Source organism: Labeo rohita, chromosome 9 (assembly GCF_022985175.1).
Source record: "Labeo rohita strain BAU-BD-2019 chromosome 9, IGBB_LRoh.1.0, whole genome shotgun sequence".
NCBI lineage: Eukaryota > Metazoa > Chordata > Actinopteri > Cypriniformes > Cyprinidae > Labeo > Labeo rohita.
In genome coordinates, this window is record NC_066877.1 from 2,535,189 (window position 1) to 2,557,080 (window position 21,892).

At 38.2% G+C, this 21,892-nt stretch overlaps 1 protein-coding gene across 4 annotated transcripts in view; it reads right to left on the reverse strand.

Moving 5' to 3' along the window:
- ppp1r9ala (protein phosphatase 1 regulatory subunit 9A-like A) overlaps positions 1 to 20,446 on the reverse strand; it is a 58,287-nt gene extending 37,841 nt beyond the window's left edge. For all 4 annotated transcript variants that reach the window (XM_051119077.1, XM_051119075.1, XM_051119076.1 and 1 more), the window contains exons 1-2: positions 20,333 to 20,446; positions 17,989 to 19,860 (exon numbers count right to left, since the gene is read on the reverse strand). In XM_051119077.1, coding sequence (XP_050975034.1) covers positions 17,989 to 19,728 — 1,740 coding nt within the window. In that variant the 5' untranslated portion in view covers positions 19,729 to 19,860; positions 20,333 to 20,446. The remainder of the gene's footprint in view (positions 1 to 17,988; positions 19,861 to 20,332) is intronic.
- Between the last annotated feature and the right edge of the window lie 1,446 nt (positions 20,447 to 21,892).

The window sequence follows — 21,892 nt, forward strand, 5'->3', positions numbered from 1 at the left end:
TTACTATGTGTGTAGGTTACGTGCATCTCAGAACGGCTCCGCTCACAGTAAATGCTGCTTCAGTCCGAGTAGCTTATAACATTCATCAACACAGGATAATACATCAATATCTTTCTAAATATGCTAGCTGTTCATCACAATTTCAGACTAAAAGCTCAAACCCTCGTTTGATGTACACATATTCAAGAAATGACAGTGGTTTTAGCATTTCTGTCATAAAGAAATGGTCGGATATTTAAGATTAAGTGGACTTTTGAATTAAATGTTGTTTAGTCAATATTAAATAAGGATTAGGTCGTGCTGTAAAGTGTAAAAACAACTGTCAGGCTGTTGGCGTCATCTGCCTTTGATATAATGCATAATATACATTAATTCTATTGTTTATAATACATTCCGTATTTTAACAATTTTATTCAACAAAACCATACGATTACATTGATACTTTATTTTAACCAATTATTATTGCGTCATTACTATTTTGTATGTATTTTAAGTCATTTTAAAGGCTATTGTTTGGTGCCGGAACCTCGTGGTTAGTGCAGTGGCCCAAGTTCAAATCCGAACGCTGCCTGTTTCTATAGGAACGGGAGCTTTTAATGGCTGCTACAGTGACACGATAACTTTACTAATCAACAATTGGATTTTTCATTTAGAAGGCAGGGCTTATTCGCTATATTGGGCGTTGCACTTTCTCCCATTCATTAGTAATAGAAGTGCACAGTCTTCCTACATATGAAGTCTTTGGTTCTTCACTGTCCTGTCTAAATAGAAACATAAAAAGCCCCCCCATCCCCCTTTTTCTATATATATAAAAAAAGGCTATGGTTTGCTTAGGTTTATTTTTATTACTTCAAAAAAACGCACTCGATTAATCATCAGAATAATCAGGCGATTACTTGATTATCAAAATAATCGCTAGTGACAGCCCTAACTCACAGTGGACCAGGAGAGTATTTAAATGCATGAAAGTCATAGTATAAACAATGTATGCAATAAAATGTCAAACAAGCTGAAAGTTGTTGTTGTTGTTGTTTATTTTTTGGATTTCCTCTGCTAGAATTACCTGTGTGAACTTGACTTCATACATCCACTAAAAATCACCAAAACGGCAGCTGATTCAAAGACAGACCAAAAAAGTAGTTACTGAGGAAAAATGATCCTGCAGCAATTGAGGGCAGATGGCACACTGATGTTATGTATCTAGAGCAACGACATTCAGTGAGACTGAAGAATCTAAATACTTTATGGCCACTGTATTATTGTGAAGAGATATGGTTCCTTAAAGAAACAACACGAGAACAGCACATCAATTTCAGATGAACATGTCAGAAAGATCTTGGATTCTCCTGGAGACCCAACCCTGCCGTATAAAGAATAGCTGATATTTTTAGGGCCTTGTGAAATCGCTTTTATTTTTACCCCAAGAATTCAGTATTACTTTCTCTAAAATTCCACATTTAATAATTTAACAATCTCTTAAAATTTTAACAATAATATTGTCCTGTGAAATGTGATTTATTTATTTATTTTTTTTAAATCTGTGTGGGTTTTAATTCTTCTATATTCTGTGTTTTTTTACTATAGTTTTTCATCAATAATGATATAATCAAATGCATAAAATGTGACCATTTGATTAATACTTTTAAAAAGTAATCTGAACAATTCCATTTTTATGCCATGCAAGAGGTTTACCGTTTAAATTAAAAAACACAGACAAAAAAAAAAAAGACTTATATTTTGCAGTATAATATTCACAGACACCAGTCCATGTAGTAATCATTTAATTTAGTCACCCCAGTTTTACAAATTCTGTTACATGTTTGGCATAACGTTGAATTCCATTTATATGACTCTGATTCTGTCCATGTTTTTCACATCATAAACATCATTTGTGAACTCTGATTGCAAACGCTTGCTATGAACACAATCCATCCGATACTGCAGAAGTGAACTGCTATTGACGATGTATAATTTGAATATGTGCATACATTTTGTATGGTCACACTTATTACAGCAGAATGCATGTCTACATCTGTTCAGCTGTGTTCAGAGAACAGTGTGTGTTTCATCTCCTTCAAAATAGCAGCTGGAAACTCTGATTTTAACAAGGAATCTAAACAAAAAAAACAATGAAAGAAAAACAATGACATCTAACAATGAACATTCAGGCGGCACATTTCTGCAGTGCCATCTGACAAACTCCACTCCTCTATCCTAATCCTAGGGTTATGATTTGGTTTGGAACAACTGATCCTTAGAGATTGTATGACCTATCTGTGCACAGGAGGAAATGACTCAAACAAGAAGACTGCTGCATAATGTAGAGTCAACCAGGTTTCTTCAAAACAGTATTTTAGAGAGTGAGCAAGTTAGATTCCTCAGGTGATGACTTATGTGCGTCACAGAAACACGAGTATTCCCATGTTAGCGCCACACCCGTGTGTTTGTTCAGACTTTTGTGTAGCTTTGAGGAGAGGCTGCTGAACTTCCTGGAGCGAACGGTGAGAGGTGGGGCGCACGGCAGGTGCACTTCATAATCACATGTGACACACACACACACACTATTGCAACACCCATCCAGGACATGAAAGCACACAAATGCACCCTTAAACACAGTAAACAGGAAGAACACACCTTGTGTTGCTAAATATATATCAACAACAGACATGTGTGAGGATGAAGGAAATATCCTGACCCGCTAAGATAAGAGAAACAGACTCCTATTTTATCAACATTAGTTACTTGTTGAATTAATGTTACTCATTTAATGTAATCATTTTTGTTAAAATTTTTTAAAAACATTTTTTTACTAATCGTTTTATTATCACACTGTGAAAGAATTTTGCCAGCCATTAAGTTTTTGGTCACTACAACTTGGAGTGACAGTAAATAGCATAGGACAAATCCGAGACCAGCACAAACACATTTTTTTTCACATTTACTTTTGCATAGCTCTTTTTTTAAACTATAGCAGCTTTACAGAATTGCCAGTTGGATATCTTCAATAAGCCGAAAAAAGATCATTTCAGCTATACCACATATTCTGAAGTATGTGAAATTAAATTTAACCTTAACACAGAAAACACAAAAATCTGAATGGCTGTTTAAAAACATGCAAATGACTTACTTTGTAACAATTAGGTGGCAGAAACATAAATCCCTTTGTATACCACTTGCGTTTTTCTGCTTTTCCATATGTGCCACCTACTGTCAAAAATTAATTAGCATTTTCATTCAACCTATTTGCCATTTTATTACACTGACTTGAATAGGCAAATCACTTTAAAAAAAACTGGATCCAAGTTTCATCGTGGCGTGAATAGGCCTTTAAGCCGAAAGTACACCTTCCTTTTGCACAATGTAATTTCCATCAGCACTTATTTGAGTGCTTAAAAACAAGAGTCCACTAGGTACTTTGCATATGCCGAATGCATTAATCTGCACTCATGATCAATATAGTGTACTCTGAAAGGTTTGCATGCTCAACTGTGTGTGAAACACAGAGGAAAATTAAGTATACTCAAGCCTTTAAGTTAAAGGGGTCATCGGATACAAACGTTACTTTTACATGTGTATGTACAAATCTACCCTATAATGATAAAAATACATGCAGTGTTTTTTAATCTGTAAAAATAATATTCCCTTTTTCAAATCAAGCCATGCCTGTCAGTGTGACAGTGTGACAGAACGCATGTTATTTTTTATTTAGTACTGATCTGAAGGCTCTTTCGACGTGTTCGTTCTGGGTAGTTTCTTGCTGAGCCAAGCAAACACCTTACAATGGTGTAATAACCTCCCAGAATCAACAGAAGCAAAGCAACATTTTCTTCAGCAAACTTTAATTTTTTCTGTACTGTACACATTACCAATATTTACCCACTATTAACCCATATATATTTGAAAACAAAAGTTTACATACACCTTGCAAAATCTGCTAAAAGATGTTTACATATAGTCCACAAGAGAAAATAACAGTTTATCAAAATGACCCAGTTCAAAAGTTTACATACACTTGATTCTTAATGCTGCTTTTTTTTTTTTTTTTTTTTTTTTTTTTTAATTAGTGATAGTTGTTCATGAGTCCTTTCTGTTCTTCAGAAAAATCCTTCAGGTCACATCTGAACCCTTTCCAGCAATGACTGTATGATTTTGAGATCCATTTTTTCACACTGAGGACAACTGAGGGACTCATATGCAACTATTACAGAAGGTTCAAACACTCACTAATGCTCCAGAAGGAAACACTATGCATTAAGAGCCGGGAGGGGGGGGAAATCAGGGTAAATTTAACTTATTTTGTCTTCTGGGAAACATGTAAGTATCTTCTGTAGCTTATAAGGGCAGCACTAAATGAAAAAAATATGATATTTAGGCAAAATCTGAAAAATGTACCCATTATTCTGTTCAAAAGTTTTCACCCCTGGCTCTTAATGCATCATTTTTCCTTCTGGAGCATCAGTGAGTGTTTGAACTGGGGCTGCATGATAAATCGCATGTGATCGTCAGGTGCGTTTAATCAGTAAAGGTGGACATGCTACGCAAAATCGCGCTCATAATCACAGATGAATCACGTTCGATTATGAGTGTGATTTTTCGTAGCTTGTCAGTGATTTACGGCTCTGTGTATTAATTGCCACTCCAGCTGAACGCACGTGATGGAGATCAAAGTACCGGCTTTACTGACTAAAAGTGCCTGACAATTGCATGCGATTTATCGTGCAGCCTTAATTTGAACCTTCTGTAATAGTTGCATATGAGTCTCTCAGTTGTTCTCAGTGTAAAAGGATGCATCTCAAAATCATACAGTCATTGTGGGAAAGGCTTCAAATACACAAAAATGCTGAAAAACCAAAGAATTTGCGGGACCTGAAGGATTTTTCTGAAGAACAGCAGGCAGTTTAACAACACAGTATTAAGAATCAAGTGTATGTAAATTTCTGAACAGGGTAATTTTTATAAATTCAACTATTATTTTCTCTTGTGGACTATATGTAAATGTCTTTTATGTAAAATATCTTATTCAGATCAGTACTAAATTCAGATGTATTATTTCTATGTTATGTTATTCATTAACATTGCTCCAGTTGCACTATTGCTTTCCTGCCATGCCAAAATGTTTAAAAGTCATCGGATGCCCATTTTCCACAAGCTGATATGATTCTTTAGGTCGGACTGTGACAGCTGATTTGAGGTAAGACTAGGGCTGCAACGATTAATCGAACGATGTCGTGAGGCGCGTTTAGTCAATGAAGCCGGTACTTTGATTAGTAGTAAAGCTCCATCACGTGCGTTCAGCTGGAGCGGCAAGTAATACACAGAGCCGTAAAGCACTGACAAGCTACGCCAAATTTTGGCGTAGCTTGTCAGTGCTTTACGGCTCTGTGTATTACTTGCTCTGTGTACTGAACGCACGTGATGGAGCTTTACTACTAATCAAAGTACCGGCTTCATTGACTAAACGCGCCTCACGACATCGTTCGATTAATCGTTGCAGCCCTAGGTAAGACGCTCATGTCAATCAACTATCGTGGGAGCGGCCTCTGTTAGTGTGACGGCACACCGACAGGCATCTGAGAATGGGTCGGTTTGAAATAGGGGATAGTATTTTTACAGATTAATTAAAAACCACTGCATGGATTTTTACCATTATAGGGTAGATTTGTACATACACTGCCAACACACATTAATGTTCAAACAACATGAAAAAGTGAACTTTGCATCCGATGACCTCTTTAAAAAAAAAAAAAAAAAAATGCATAAACCATGCTTGTTCAGGCAAACAAAACTGAAAGCGAATCAAAGGCAGGAGTTAGGGTGACCATACGTCCTCTTTTCCCCGGACATGTCCTCTTTTTGGACCTAAAAAAATTATTTCTAAATTGCCCAAAATGTCCAGGACTGGGCTTTTGCTTTCTACAGTCGCCATTCATTGTTTGTGTTTTTGTATTAAAGCCCTACACGGGACTGTTTTCTTGATCCTGTTCCCGCTGAATGTCGGGCCATTACTGTCTGCTCACGCAATCATTCTCATATTGAATATCATTTTTGTGCATCAGGGAGCTGCTATCGTATGCAGAGTATTTAAATCTCTATTGAATGAGCGGCTATTAACTTTCACTTTCAATTACGTGATCACATGCACTCTGTATAAATTGGGAGCACATCTAACAAGATCAGATACGAGCACATTATCTGCTGAGCAGCAAATCCTCCAGCATGATTGGTCAGTCGTATCTCCTTACTCTTGTCTTGACCCATGATCAGTTAAATCTGATTCCTGCAGTTTGTGTTGGATGCAGGGCCAAATCCACATCTTTTGCACGGAATTGGGCTGATTTTAAACTGTTGCGAAGGGTTGATTTTATCCCGTGAGTTAAATGTTTTAAATATTGCAAAAATTACATTTGACTGAAATGCTTGTATTAAAACATTTTGCATTCTACCTGTGATAAAATGAGCAAGATGTTAAGTTTTGTAAGGTCCACTGGCAGGTAGCATTTTAGCTGTGTTTATGATCAATCTGCACAAGGGTGACTGTAAAATATACATTTTAGGTATAGGAATGAAATATTTTGAGTTTTGAAATGGGATATGGTCATTGCACTACTTTCGGGGCTTTTTAACCCCTCTCGACCTCACCCACACCGTCCACTTTTTTGCAAACCAAAATATGGTCACCCTAGCAGCAGTTCAAAGATAAAACTCACACTTCAGTTGCCGCTGTGATTTCGACCATTACAGACACACCTACAGAAATGCCCCCGTCTTTCAGAGAGAACATGAGAAACGGAGAAAAAGACAACTGTTCGTCTCCAAATCTCAACACTTTTAAAAATACACCACACCACCAACAAATGTTTAAAGTATCATCACATATGGCACTATTTGCGGTGTGAGTGTTTGAGATGCCAGCAGTTATGAGTTACACGCAGACTACATACTATAAACACATACTCCACGGCTTAGTAAAGCTATGCGCTAACCTACCACCGTGTCATTACCGCAGTGTCGCGTCATCACCTGTTAACTAACTATGCACTGCTGTCTGCTCTATATTATGGCGCTAGTATTAACATTTCAGACGATCAGCAGTCAGCAGAGATAGAAAACTGTACTGTCAGTATGTCACTGCATGTTATTGCCCCAAAAAGTGATTACACTGTTGCTTCAGATACAAAGAAGATACATAGAAGAAAGAAGTTCACTGAAGTCTTGTAAATGTCTTGACTTTTTTTTTCTAAATAGTGAGAAAGTTATTTTAAAGCCACATACAATCTGGACTATTTCAAGTGCTTGTTTGAGATCAAATGACAGGTGAGTAATGCAGCAGGGTGCATTAGCGTTTACACTACAAATACAATGTGTTGGCATATTAGACTACTCATTCTGTACCAACACATTCTTATGGAAATTTAAATCAAAACACCTCTCTGCCCAATGTCAGGTTCTAGATGAAGCCATTCGTGACAAACCGGTAGATGAGATTAAAATAATGCATATAAATACACAGTTAAGCATTAGTAATTCCTGGGATAATTCACTTAATCCTATCAGTTCTTTGTACATATTTGCCAGAGGCAGAACAAGCGGCAGTAATACAGTTATGACAGGCATAGCAACAGTAACTAAGGGGGCAGGGCGAGTGGATCGGCCAATCCCAAATCACAGATAACTTCTTATGAATTATTATGACCTCCTTTGTGGGAAGAACATAAACTGATGTTGTCAACATTAAGAAACCTGGCTTTGCCTAATGCATGATAGTCTAAGCTATGTTTGCGTTTGTTTATTGAACATCCAATCACAAAAGGCATATTTCAAGTCTTAAAGGTACAGTGGCAAAAACTGCCCTGTTAAATTAGTCAGAATGGAGGTGGAAACTAAGTTTAAACAGTAAACTACGACTGCTTTTGCAGAAACCTTGACTCACATTGTAGGTGGACTTCACAGAAAACAATAAAAAGCTAAAAACACACAGAATGTGGCCTTTTATGGATGACAATGACTTCAGTAGCTCCAGAGACTTCTGACAGAAGACAGTGATCAAGGGAGTTATTTTACTCTGTCTACACGGTCTACTGAACAAAGAGTCTCTCTTTCTCACACTCGGTCTCCCTGTCTCTCTTCCTCCACAGGACCGGCTCAGGTTACCGTGAGACCCTGTCCTGCCTCCTCCCCCCTTCTGGAACACGGGACTTCCTCGAACGAGCCTGGATTGAAACAAAACTCAAGTTGCCAGGCTATTCCTAGTGCACCCGGACTCCAGGAAAGTGCATGAGTTCAGCCAGTCAGACTAGAGATTGTGATTGTCAGAACACTTTTGTCATTTTTGCGTGCAATATGCATCAATCCATCTGTAAACTTTATACGGTATAAGGCTGCCAATGTGTCCTAACCATGTGTGACAATCATTTGAGCTCTCTCTTCCATATTAATGAGTTTCTGTCCTAACCAGCTGCTACTGTCACAAGAGTTTTATCTGTCGCTCAGTTTTATCTGGTGCAGGTTGGCTCTGCCCCCAGTGAAGCGTCATTGGTGCAAAATCCTGTACAGTAAACAGCAAAATTGGTTGTGATTGCAGGGCCCTATGAAATCTTTATTAGATTTATTTATAGTTTTATTAGAGGTTCAAGTGTGTAGCGCTGAAACCCTATTGTAATTGTTACAATGGCCATGGATCAGAAATCACCACGTAAAACTGATCGTGCAGACCAAACCGTAAGTCATAGAGACTTGAAACTTGGAGGGATGGTAGTACTCACACTACCGACAACGTCACCAAGGCTCGCCCCAGTTGGCCTGACAGGGACACTACTACGACCACAACCGACCACAAATACGAAATCGCTCATACCTAACTGTCAGTCGCAGGCTCAAGTATCATATGTCATTGGAATCCTTTGCTTACGCCAGACAAAATGCATGCCTCAGATTCGATTGTGAGCCTGGTGAAATTCTCGAGTACTTTGGATTTTTTCCATAACCTACTTTTGTGAATTAGTCCTAGATTTTTTGCCTGATCTGAACCAAACCAGTACAGGAAGTCCCCATTGAGAGCGAATGTCAATAATAATCCCAAAAAAAAAAAAAAAGTAGTCACAAAGGGATTCCAAAACATTCAAATTTACTTTTACTAAAATGCCTAGAACTCCTGAACAGAATGAGACATCTTCGCCAAACACATATGTACAGTGCCTGAAGAGGGCCGGTACACACCGGTATGCAGTACCGGCACTTCTGTATTTTAACCTTTTGCATACTGGTACTTTTTCGTGCGTACCGGCACTCCTGACATGTTGCCGGTACTCAGAGTCAAAGCTTCAGCGTCTGGGCAATTAGAAATGATACTATATAAATCACACTACCAGGAGGAGTCATCTCATCTCAACAATTCACATGAATGGATGCAATCTCATGAAATTGCGTGGGGTAGATGCGTATAATATGCACGCAAAAACTGCATATTATATGCACGCCAATGTCAATTTCAGCGTATGAATAGCATGCCAAATAGAAACAGAATATCGTGCTATTTATACACATTTTCATAAGACCAGGCTCTAGAATCAGTGCATCATAATGAAAACAATACCTTAAAATGAAAAGCAGCAGGTTTTTACGATCACATAATTTTAAACCGGTAAACCTTTGTAAAGTCCAAAGGTTCAGTAAGTGAAAGCGTTCAAACTAAAAGTTCAAAATAGCGCTAATACTAAGAATAGTGACTTGCGTCCAGATGCCGGTAAATTTTATTTTCAGTGTGTATTAGGCTTAAAAGCAGGAGTGTTTTGTAGTGAATGCTGGCTGAAGGAGTTTTAGATTATGTGGTGGTCAGAGGTGTAGTAATTCTGAATGGATCCATATATATTAACAATCAGGACTTGCTTATTTGTATTGAAAACATGCATTTAATTATTGATTTATTGATTATGGCACTACACATACATTGTGAATTATGAAAATTAAAAAGTACTTACTTATTTATTTAGGGGGTTGGTATGTTAATTGGGGAATAGAGTACCGGCACTTCTTTTTTTCCACTTCAAGCACTGCATATGTAAGATCTGAGGTCACAGGAAAGAAAATCACAAAGCTTGGGCACTATGTGGCACTATAAGAAGAAAAAAATGGCTATAACTAGCTATATCAAAAGTGCCACAAGTGTCTATAACAGGGATAGGCAACGTCGGTCCTGGAGTGCCGATGACCTGCAGAGTTTAGCTCCAACCCTAATCAAACACACCTGCAAGCTAATCAAGGTCTTCAGGATCACTATGGCTACAGGCAGATGAGGCATTTTTTCAGGGTTGGAGCTAAACTGTGCAGGACATCGGCACTCCAGGACTGTTGTTGCCTATCCCTGGTCTATAAGGACATTTGCATAGCTCAAAAAAGCATGGCCTCCAACGTTAACGAAGACTGATTGGAATGAAACTCAGTGGGCTGTTTGACTCACGGCTCCAAAGGTCTAGAAATGTGAAAGAAATTGCATTTTTCAAGGGTGTAAACAATTGTACATTGCATGGTCTTTTGCGCATGAACACGATTTTCATACCATACCATAGAATTCCTCATTCCAGACAACTTTGCCTCTAGAACCACCGCTGTTAATCAAATCATTTGTTAAATGAATGAGATGATGTCAAAAACCTACTTTTGCGAACTACCTGGATTTGCCAAAAATTATTTTTATAATCATTGATTTAAGTTGGTACAGGCTTGCTAAATAATGTCTTTTTTCATATGTGCTTAAACCCCGATAATCGCTGCTTGTCAGGGTTTTTTTCCCCTTTATTTTTTCTGGATTCTGTTTTAATGGTTAGATTTTAGTAAAACAAATAGCATGTCTAATTAATTACATTTACTTATACAATTTAACAACTTTGTTGTTTGAAAATTGTCAGTTGAAAATTGACAAAAAAAAAAATCCACCATATTTTACTTTTTTTCTGGATTAAAATTTCATTTTAATGGTTTAATTAAATTTTAATAATCAAAATGCATGTCTGACTGAATTATTATTATCATTAAACATGATTTCCAGTACTTATTATTTTTTACTATAATACCATTTTTATTTGAAATGTTTTTTTGTTTTTTTTTGTCAGACATTGTGTTGTCTGTTTTCATTTTTCTGTATTTATGACTAAATACAAATGTATTATTAAAAAAAACTGTGGTAATCAAATGAAGATATAAAACACAATTAACTTAATTCAAAATGTAACAATTAAGAAGTGACTGTCAGTACACACAGACTTTATATTTAAATTACAGTCCTGCACTTTAATATTCATAGGCACTAGTCCATATTGTGATTTGATTATGTATACAGCCCCACTTTATTTATCCAAAATGTCATATTCTTTAAAATTCCACATTATACAGAAAATTACATTTGTATGACTGGATTCACAGGGCCATGTGATTGTCTTAGCATGTGATAGCATGTGCACTTTCAGTGTTTACAGGAAAATTCCATTTACATTTAATCATTTAGCAGACGTTTTTATCCAAAACGGCAACAAAAGCAATCAGACCAACAAAAAGGCAACAGTATCCAAGTGCTGCGACAAGTTACTAGCACAGTACACATATCAAGGTTTGTTTTTTAAATAAATTGGGAGAATAGAATAGAATAGAATAGAATAGAATAGAATAGAATAGAATAGAATAGAATAGAATAGAATAGATAAGTGCTGGCATTAATTGGTTAGAATTTTTTATTTTTATTTTTTTTAATGGCTAGAGACTCAGCAGCTCAAATTGAGAAAGGCAGGTCGTTCCACCAGCTGGGAACAGTCCAGGAAAAGGTTTGAAATTTATTTTTTTAAAAATGACTGGTTAGAACACAATGTGAGGGAGAAAAGATGCATATTCATATACCACAAAAAAAAACAGTCCACACACTGCAGCACTATTACAAACTGAACTTGCCAAATCTTAAAAGCATAGCTCCTATTATTTCACTCCGGATTATAAACTTTTCATCGGCAAATAAATCACAGTTGTGTGAAACTCCAAAAATACTTTCCTAAATCTGACATACAACAGACTTGTGGTGTAATTTCAATATTTTTAAATGAAGCCATAAAAGATCCTTTGCAGCTAAGGACACATTTAATGACTTAATCTGAGGGCGGGGGCTGTGAAAGATCATCTCCAAAAAATAACTGAACTTTTACAGCAATCCACAGACCACTGACCAGACCGTCTGCAGTGCGTGTTGATGTTGGCTAGAGCAGTTCACAGCACCGTGTGAACTGCCACAGTAATGTCTGATTGCTCTGTGTTTATCTGTTAAAAGGATAGTTCATCCAAAAATGAAAATTCAGTCATCATTTATTCACCGTCATGTTGTTCCAAACCCATAAGAATTTTGTCCATCTTTGGAATACAAATTAAGTGTTTTTAAATAAAAACGGTGAGATTTTTCCCTCCAGTGAAAGACCATGTAACCAAAACTTCCACATTTCAAAGAGTTCTCATAGAGATCCATATGAATTCTTTTATCTGAAGAGACACTTTTGGGAAGATTTAATTTAGGCTTTTATACAATACATATATATAGTAAATCAAATGTGGAAAATTTAAGCCCAACAAACCTTACTGCTTCTTGCTTGTCAAGCTTGTCTGAACTAAGGAATGATGATTATCGGCGCCAATATTAAGCATTTTTACAATTATCTTCAAAAGCTGATTATTATTTTCAAAAGCAATTTGCCGATAAAATAATGTTGAAGTATTTAAAGAACACTTTTTCAGAGCCCTTGTTATGCTTATACACCGGTTACCAGACATATATTTATCGGTTATCGGTCTACTTGCTCTGTAATAATCTGTATCGGCCCTGAAAAACACATATCGGTTCACTGCTAGTCTGAACATGTGCTCTATGCGTTTTGATCAATATTTATATGTGAATAAAAGCCTAATTTAAATCTGTTCATCATATCATGTCTCTTCAAAAGCCGATTAAACCTCTCGATCCATGAATTACATTTATTACAATGTCTTTATGAACTTTTTGAAAAGTGAACGAACTTCAAATGGAGTGAAAGAAAGCTCTCAGGTTTCATTTAAAATATCTTCATTTGTGTTTTGAATAATAATAAAAGTCTCGGTATGAATGACATGAAGGCGAGTAAATGACAGTGACAGTGACAGAAGTTTCATTTTTGGGCAAACCCTTTAGAGACACCACAAGCTCCTGAATACTCACATGCTTGGAAGCTGGACATCAGTGAATGATCAAGAAAAAGATCATGATCCCGAATCCGAAATTTAGTAACCATACGTGTTAAAAAGGGCCATGATGTTTCATTTTGAGATTTGGTTTTGGTGTGATTTTTGGCAGTACCTGCTTTCTGCAACTATTTTAATACAATAAAAACTCTTCAGTATGCGGTCATATTGTCCCATGAACATTTTCTGCTTGTTCTCAAACTACTGCAAAACAGTAACCGTCCCAGAAGTCGTGTAAATTAAAAGCGTACAATCGGAACTTCGTTAAGACCACTGCGTTAGATCGTTATTGTTTACATCCCTCGAAATGGTCTGTATGACTTATTGTGTATTGAAAGCAGTCAGACCAAATATACAACTGCTGCACCATTTCCTGACATACCTCAGAGCAGCAGACCAGTGGACACACACGTAAGATTTAATTCTCCAAGAACAAATCTATAAATCACTCATAGTTGATTTTTATTTAACGACAATCATTACATACTTCACTCAACTACGCATGCCAGGTACAACAGACGCCTTGTAAACTATATCCAGAGGATAAAATCTCTTTCACTTTGACGTAGGAACCAGACAGATCTCCCGTTTCCCGCCTCGGGTTTACCAGAGATGCAGCTTGCCAGGTCTTTATCGTGTTTCATTTAAACAACATCGCCAAACCTGTTCATGAAAGACTCTGACCAATCATGTGGGAAGTATTTGAATCCCCAGTTATGAACCCACATCCACAGCAACAATGCAAACACTCTTTAGCTCAACATGTTAAGACTGGGATGAAACACAATGGTGGAAAAATACCTCCCTCAAGCCAGGACAAGACCTGTTTACACAGTTACACACCTTCATTTCACAATCACAGAGAAATAAGAGAAGAAAACTGAGAGCAAAAGACAGTAAGTGTGAGGTGGGTCATACAAAGGCTTAGACAAAAGGTTTACCGATCATTAGTCATGCATTACAGTAACTTTAACCAACTAACATGTTATATAGACATTAAAACATTGGTGTCAAACTCAGTTCCTGGAGAGCCACAGCTCTGCAGAGTTTAGCTCCAAGTTCCTAGTAATCCTGAAGACTTTAATTAGCTGGATCAGGTGTGTTTGATTAGGGTTGGAGCACAACTGTACGGAGCTGCAGCACTCTAGGAACTGAGTTCGAGAACACTGCCTGAAAGAGTGAGGGTAGACAACATATTGAATTTTATACGAATGAAAACGAGGCTGCGAGGGACTTACATACCTTGGGTCTTTATCAACCCAGGATGTCATTTATGTCTGTTTTCGAATTGATTTTTTGTAAAACATGTATAGAGAGTCACTAGTGACCCAGGGTATATAATACATTTTTTTCAACCAAGAATAATTAAATATCTGATGACTTAATAAGTGCAATTCACCTTTATTCCTCAATGTTTGAAATTCAATGATGACGTAACATTTTACTCATAATTACCTCAGGCATAAAACATCAGCAAAACTTGAACTGGCTTGAATGGCTTTACTCCATAGCAATGACTGTACGCAATGAAATATAAGTGGCACTGTCATTTGATGATGGATGTGGTGAAGAAGCTGCCAGTGATCAAAACATTAATTGTAAAGACATTGAAAATGATAGTTTTGAGAATATGGTTGAGATGCACGTATGAACCAGATGTTGAATGTTATGGGGAAAGTGCGCTCTGACAATGACAGTGATGGTAAAACCATCTGCTCAAATTAAACCCTTCCAGGTTTCAAAAGGTAAAAATCCTTCAGGTCCCACAAATTCTTTGTTTTTTAGCACTTTTGTGTATTTGAACCCTTTCTAACAATGACTCTATGATTTTGAGATCCATCTTTTCACACTGAGGACAGCTGAGGGACTCATATGCAACTATTACAGAAAGTTCAATCGCTCACTGATGCTCCAGAAGGAAACACTATGCAGGGGGTTAAAAACAGTCGGGGGAAAATTTTTGAATGTGAAGATCAGGGTAAATTTAACTTATGTCTTCTGGGAAACATGTAAGTATCTTCTGTAGCTTCTGACGGCCAGTACCAAATCACACAAATAAGATATTCAGGCAAAATAAGAAAAATGAAATTCATTCTGTTCAAAAGTTTACGCCGCCGGTTCTAAATGCATTGCGTTTCCTTCTGAAGCATCAGTGAGTGTTTGAACCTTCTGTAATAGTTGCATATGAGTCCCTCAGTTGTCCTCAATGTGAAAAGTTGGATCTCAAAATCATACAGTCACTGGTGGAACGGCTTCAAATCCACAAAAATGCTGAAAAACCAAAGAATTTGTGGACCTGAAGGACTTTCCTGAAGAACAGCAGGCAGTTCAACTGTTCAGGACAAACAAGGGACTCATGAACAACTACCACTAAGCAAAAAAAAAAAAAAAAAAAAATCATCACACAGCTGTGGATCATTCAGGTAACAACACAGAATTAAGTATCAAGCGCATGTAAACTTTTAAACGGGGTCATACATTCAACTATTATTTTCTCTTGTGGACTGTATGTAAACATCTTTTATGTTAAATATCTTATTCAGGTCAGTACTAAATAAAAAATAACATGCATTTTGTATGATCCCTCTTATTTGATAAAATAACTAGCATTTTGCAGATTCTGCAAGGTGTATGTAAACGTTTGTCTTCAACTGTATGTACAGATAGATTTCACTTTTGACCACTCCAAACATGTGAACAAGTCGGACATCTTGGAACAGTTAATAGCTGGGTGTCCATCCAAAGTTGTGAATTTAACTTATGCGCAAAATTGTAATATCACATAAAACATTTGCGAATAAGCGCCATTTCAATGAGTCAAAGAGAACAAAATCATCACTTCATGATAAACAGGCACTAAATATCACTAAGAAAAGTATTACACGCCACTAAATATAATAATTGTCATATATAATTAATTACTTGGGCCTCAGAGTGAGCAGACAAAACACAATAAATCCGGTCACTGCAGAAATGCTCCAAAATCCACGTCAGGTGAAAAAAAAAAAAAAAAAAAAAAAACTCTTTTGCAAATTAAAGGTTATTTGCCCCCAAATGTACTGTTTCCATCATTTCTGATACAACACTTCAAAATGTGCATAAAAACAGGATGATGGAAACATAGCTAATGTGTCATGACACAGTAACAATCAAAGAGTTTGACAATATTACACAGCCTCTGGCTGTAAAACCACCAAAATGTAAACTTCTGAAGAAACAGGATAAACATTCACAGGTAAGAATGTTTTGGTTTGTGTTTATGACATTTATTAACACAATCTTTTACAGGTTTTTAAACCATGGTAACTTTTTATGTTGAGTTAGCTAATGGCTTCATCTTTTTGTATTGTGTTAGTTTAGCAAAATCATCTGCTTAACTCTACTGCAGACAGAGATATTTATACATGCATATAACTACAGTTGCAAACACAGTCAACTTGCTCTCAAGTGTTTACAGACCAACTTTGACATTCCAATATGGCAGGCAGCTTACCTACAGCAGCCCATAGAAACACCCACCAATAAGGCATCAGTGTCTGCATATCTATGCCAAGAACATCCTAAAATCCACAAGGGAACCACCCAGAACACCCTAACAACTGCAGTGACAAAAACCATACAGAAAACCTTAGAAACTACACTCTCAGAACTCCTTAGTCCTTCAGTCAGCAGTTTTGATTATGATCTCATGGAACATGCACATGTAGTCTACACATGAAGAGAGAGAGAGATCAAAATGAAGATTGCACATAAGGAAAGGTGTTATGGCTGATGCTCTTCACACTCTTGTACAGCACACCTGTTTTGAGTGCAGGAGTCTGCGGTGTTGTTCAGAGAATAAAGGAAGAACTTCCCAGGTGCTGGAACGCCCCAGGAACAGGCCACCGCTGGTATTTTGGCAACTTGCTGCCACCTCTGCAGAGCCTGTGTTTATTTCTTACTTCTAACAGCCCAATGGAAACAGAAAGCCCTGTGTTGATCATTACCAGCAAAGGTGTGAAAGACATTCCTGAGCAGAGGAATGCTTGAGATGGAAATTATTAACTTAAAATAGATTAATAGACATTAAGCATCTCAAGGCCTGATCAGACAAAAGAGCAGCGTGGCAAAGTAGATCAGGACCATATGCCCGTGGCTGGCTGCCACAGGACGTGGCCAGAGTCTAGTGGTGTCTGGTGAGCAATTCAGGGACAAAATATTGAGCAATGAATAGCATAAATGAAATGAATGAAGAAAATGAAGCCATTTTTGTACCGTCAAAATTAAGCACACTTCCCCCCTAATTTTTTTTCATTAAATAATCACAATATTAAATAGTCTTATTTCTGAGGAGCACTGCTTGTAAAACATGGATCTCTGCCAGCATACTTTTCTGTTCTATTTACCATCCGCATTTCAGGTCAGCCCTCTGTCCCTCACTGAATCGCAATGTCAACAATATTTCTAAAAATATTCCCCCTTTCAACCCTCAAACAAATGTTCTGCAGTGAGCCCCTCTGTTGCCCAACTGTTGTGAGAGCTTTGACCCCAGGCCTCACAGAGAGCTTGAAATGTCCCCAAAACATCTCTTTTCCAAAGCCACAGTGACACGTGAGTGCTCGTAAACCATAAATTTTTCTGTTTTTCTAATAATCAAATTTGAAACAAAAGCAGATTTTGCGTCCCAAGCCACAGACATCTATAATGAAACCCAGAAGTAAAACTATCATCTGAATATTGTTTTGGCACCATGATATTGCTTACCCGTATTGGCTCGGTGGAGAATTTAATTTTCCTTCTTGGAGGCCGTTCCTCATCCTCAGACAAACCAGGAGCTTCATCATAATCCTCATAGACCTCATCTTCATCCTCATCCTGCTGATCCTGAACTGGCTCCTTATCATCCACAAACGCTGCGTTCTCAAAACTATAAAACACCGGAGAAGTTTTCCCGCATTCGTCTGGATCTTCCTGCTCGCTCTCCTCCTCATCATCTTCATGACGGCTATTCCTCTTTTGGATGATCTCCTCTTCCTCCTCCTCCTCTTCTTCTTCTTCTTCTTGATTTGGTTCCTCTTTCTTCAGCTCTACATCATTCTCCAGCTGTTTGTCCTCTGTATGGTTTTGCAGTGCATCAGTCACATCTTCTCTCGGCGCCTCAGATTTAAGTTCCCTTTGCAGCTTCACCTCAGTCATAGCATCCTCCAAAAACTCTTCATCATTCTCCTCGCTTTCTGAAGACTCGTTTTGGACCACAACCAGCTCAGCCCTTACCACTCCTGCTCCAGTAGGGTCCAGACACTGTGGGTCCTGCTCGTCAACAGACGGACTGCGAATAATGTGGTTTTCACTTTTTGCCTCCTCAGGGCTCCAGGGCTGTTTATATAAGCTGTTAGCTGAGGTTGAAGATTTGAGATCTTTTGCAGGGGTACTACTAAGTTGAGGCGGCTCATTTGTCGTAGATTCATTTCCAGTTGACGGAGAACGTTTAAACGGGCTATGAGCAATGGGCGAAAGAGGCTCACCGGGGCTTCTGCTGGTCGGAGAGGGCGGTTTGTATGAAACCGGGCTGATGGACTTGAACGGAGGGCTGTTGGCTACCGAGTCCGTTTTAGGCGAGAATGATTTGGGTGATGTGTCGGAAGTTGGGGACGTGGGTTTGTGTGCTGGATCAGTACCAGGCGAGGTGGGTTTTTGGAAACTCCCTCTTAACGGTGACGGCAGCGAGCGCTCAGTAGGACTTTTAGCGGAAACTTGCTCTGGCTCTTCTTTGTCGCCATCCACAATGAAGTTCTCCAACCGCCTAGAAATAGGCCCGGCGTTAAGTGATAGTCTATTGACCTGTTTTGAGTCCTCAAGGTCCCTCCTTTCCTCTGGGGCACTCCTCACGGGTGACGTCGGGCTTTTGATGCCACTATTGCTGCTATTTTCAGAAGATCCGAAGGACCTCCGGGCCCCACGCCCCTCCTCAGGAACCTTCCCTTGGGACAGACGAGTAGAAACTCTGCCGGGCACCGGCCTCTCTGCGGCAGGCTGCTCTTTTATCCCTCTCTCAAAGAGCTTTCTGGTAACTGAAAACTTTTCCGCCAGGGCGACTTTATCTATCTCGACTTCCTCTCCCTTTGGAGTTCTGTCCGCATTTTGCGGTTCTTGGTTGTTGGCGCTACTGAGGCAGGTTTTTTGAGTGCTGGCCGGGAGCTTGGACACTGGGGATACAGGAGATGCATCTGTTTTGTGTGCTGGTTTCACCTCCTGACTCTCCGGCGGTTGCTGGCCGTCCATTTGCAGGAAAATGTTCTTTATTTTGTTGACCCGGTTGCCAAACGGCCTCCCTCTAGTGTCCTCCCGGGGGTCGCTGGCTCCATTAGCATAAGATTTGGCCTCGCTGTCGGATTTGGTCCCATCAAAAGAGCACTTAATGGCGTGGAAGTCCGACTTGTATGCATTTCTATGCGGGGACGCGCTCCGCAGGGTGCGTTCACCCTTGCTCTCTGCTTTGATCATTTTCGATGACTTTCAAAATGTTCTTTTACTTTAAAACTGTATCTTAGATCCGTGGTCCTGTATCCTCAATCGGACAACGGCATGAGCCCTTCAGAGTCACTCTGATACATTGCCTCGAATCCCCGCGCTCATCTGAAAAGAAAAGAAACAATGTAACACTCTCAGCTCCAATGATCGCGTTTACATTTCTAACGCGATTTGAAAACACGAGCACGTAAGACGTTCTTTTGTGAACAGATAAAATGTAGCCGACACATCCGCTTGATCAAAGAAAGTTTGAAACTCAGATCAAAACTTTCCAACAGTGATTTGCAGGCAGATCCACTGATCTCCATTGATTCAGTGCTCAATATCTGACATAACCTCAGCACTGAAGATACAGTTCAAAAACTTTAGCTAGATTGTATAATGTTCTCCAAATGATCAAGAACTGCCGCGGTCGGTGTTAAACCTGCCCACCAAACCCACTGAAGCTGCTCCAGTGGGACTCGCCGTGGAACAATAGCTCAGCATAAGTTCCAACAAATGATCAAAATAAAGTTTCGGAAATCGAGTTACAAACAATTACAGCTTTTGCAACAAGCAAGTCATCTTCTTCTCTTACCTCCGCAGATATCTCAGTGTCTACAGGCGCCGGTTCTTCTGCTCTGTGTAATTTAGATCCCCAACCATGTCATTTGTTTCACCGCCATGGCTCTCCAACATAGTGCTGTCCGATTCGCAAACGAATCGTTCACTTGAGTCAGTTCGTTTTAATGATTCGGTTCAAACGATTCACGAAGCGTTCGTAAATCAGTGAGGGAGAAGCTTTTTAACTAGCAACATTTGAAACAACGTATCTGGAAAAAGGGTATCAAACAGAATGACAAAATGAAACAGAAACATATAAATACACACAATAAACCTTATAAGGGTAGACCGTTTATTTGTTTATTTATTTTGTTTGTTTGTTGTATTTTTATTTATTTTGTTTTGACAACATGAGACTGTGCAGGAAAACACAGACTGTTATGGGATATCATGCCGTTCAACCCAAAGACTTAAAGATTATACCTGTTTGGATTTTAGATTTAACCAAAGTATTATTTAAAGAGCTATATAAACTTAATCCTTACGAAACAATTAACCAAGGTTTTACTATAGAAAAAGTGTAGTAACCACATTTTTTGGCGTATTAATTACCATTTATATAACCACAGTTTTACTAAAAACAACGAAACCATGTCTAATTTTTGGTTACCATAGTTTAACTTTAATAACCATGGTTCATTTTCGTAAGGGAGGGTACACTTGAGTTCTATCACTGGTGATTCGTTTTATTAGCTGTCTGAAGTGAACAGTCCAAACGAATCGATTCGCCCAAAGAATCGAACTTCCCTACGCAACTCCAGCGTCTCTCTTCCCTATTCAACTACACACACACATACACACTCTTCAGACCTGTCGCACCGATGCGCGTTCCCGACGATCTGGCGGGCGGCGTGACCGAGCACACCAGCACATTCCATGGCTGCTATTAATCCCAACCCCCTTCCCGACTGTGAATCTGCTACTATGGCGAAGGTTTGGATAATGAATATTGATTAGGACACGATGACGTTACTAGGAAACCTGCGTGGAGCATCCAGTCAGGAATCGTGATTACTATTCATTAGCCAGACCTTCGCAATAGTATGATTTATTTCGTTGCCAGACTGCACAGTTGATACAGCCCGGTTAGGTCGAGAAAGGCGTGGGAAAGAACCGCGATTCACCCACTGCACCTCTATGTTTGTGAAAATAGACATAATTAAAAAAAAAAAAAAAATATATATATATATATATATATATATATATTATATATTAAATATATTATTAAGAAGAAAATGTAGCCTAAGGATAACCAAAATAATAATAATAATAATAATAATTTAACATTTAATTAACATAAATGTAAAATTTTATTTAATGTAATTTAATTCAGTTTAATTTCATTCATTTTTTATTTAATATAATTTTAATTTTAGTTTATATTAATTTTAGCTCAAAATAATAGTTTTAATTCTTAAGTTCTCCTTAAATTCCTGTTAAATTTTTAATTGAAATCATTAATGGCCTTTCTATAATGAGTCATTAATTCAAATAAACATGTTGGCTTTGAAGGATGCACAAGTTTGAGACAAAT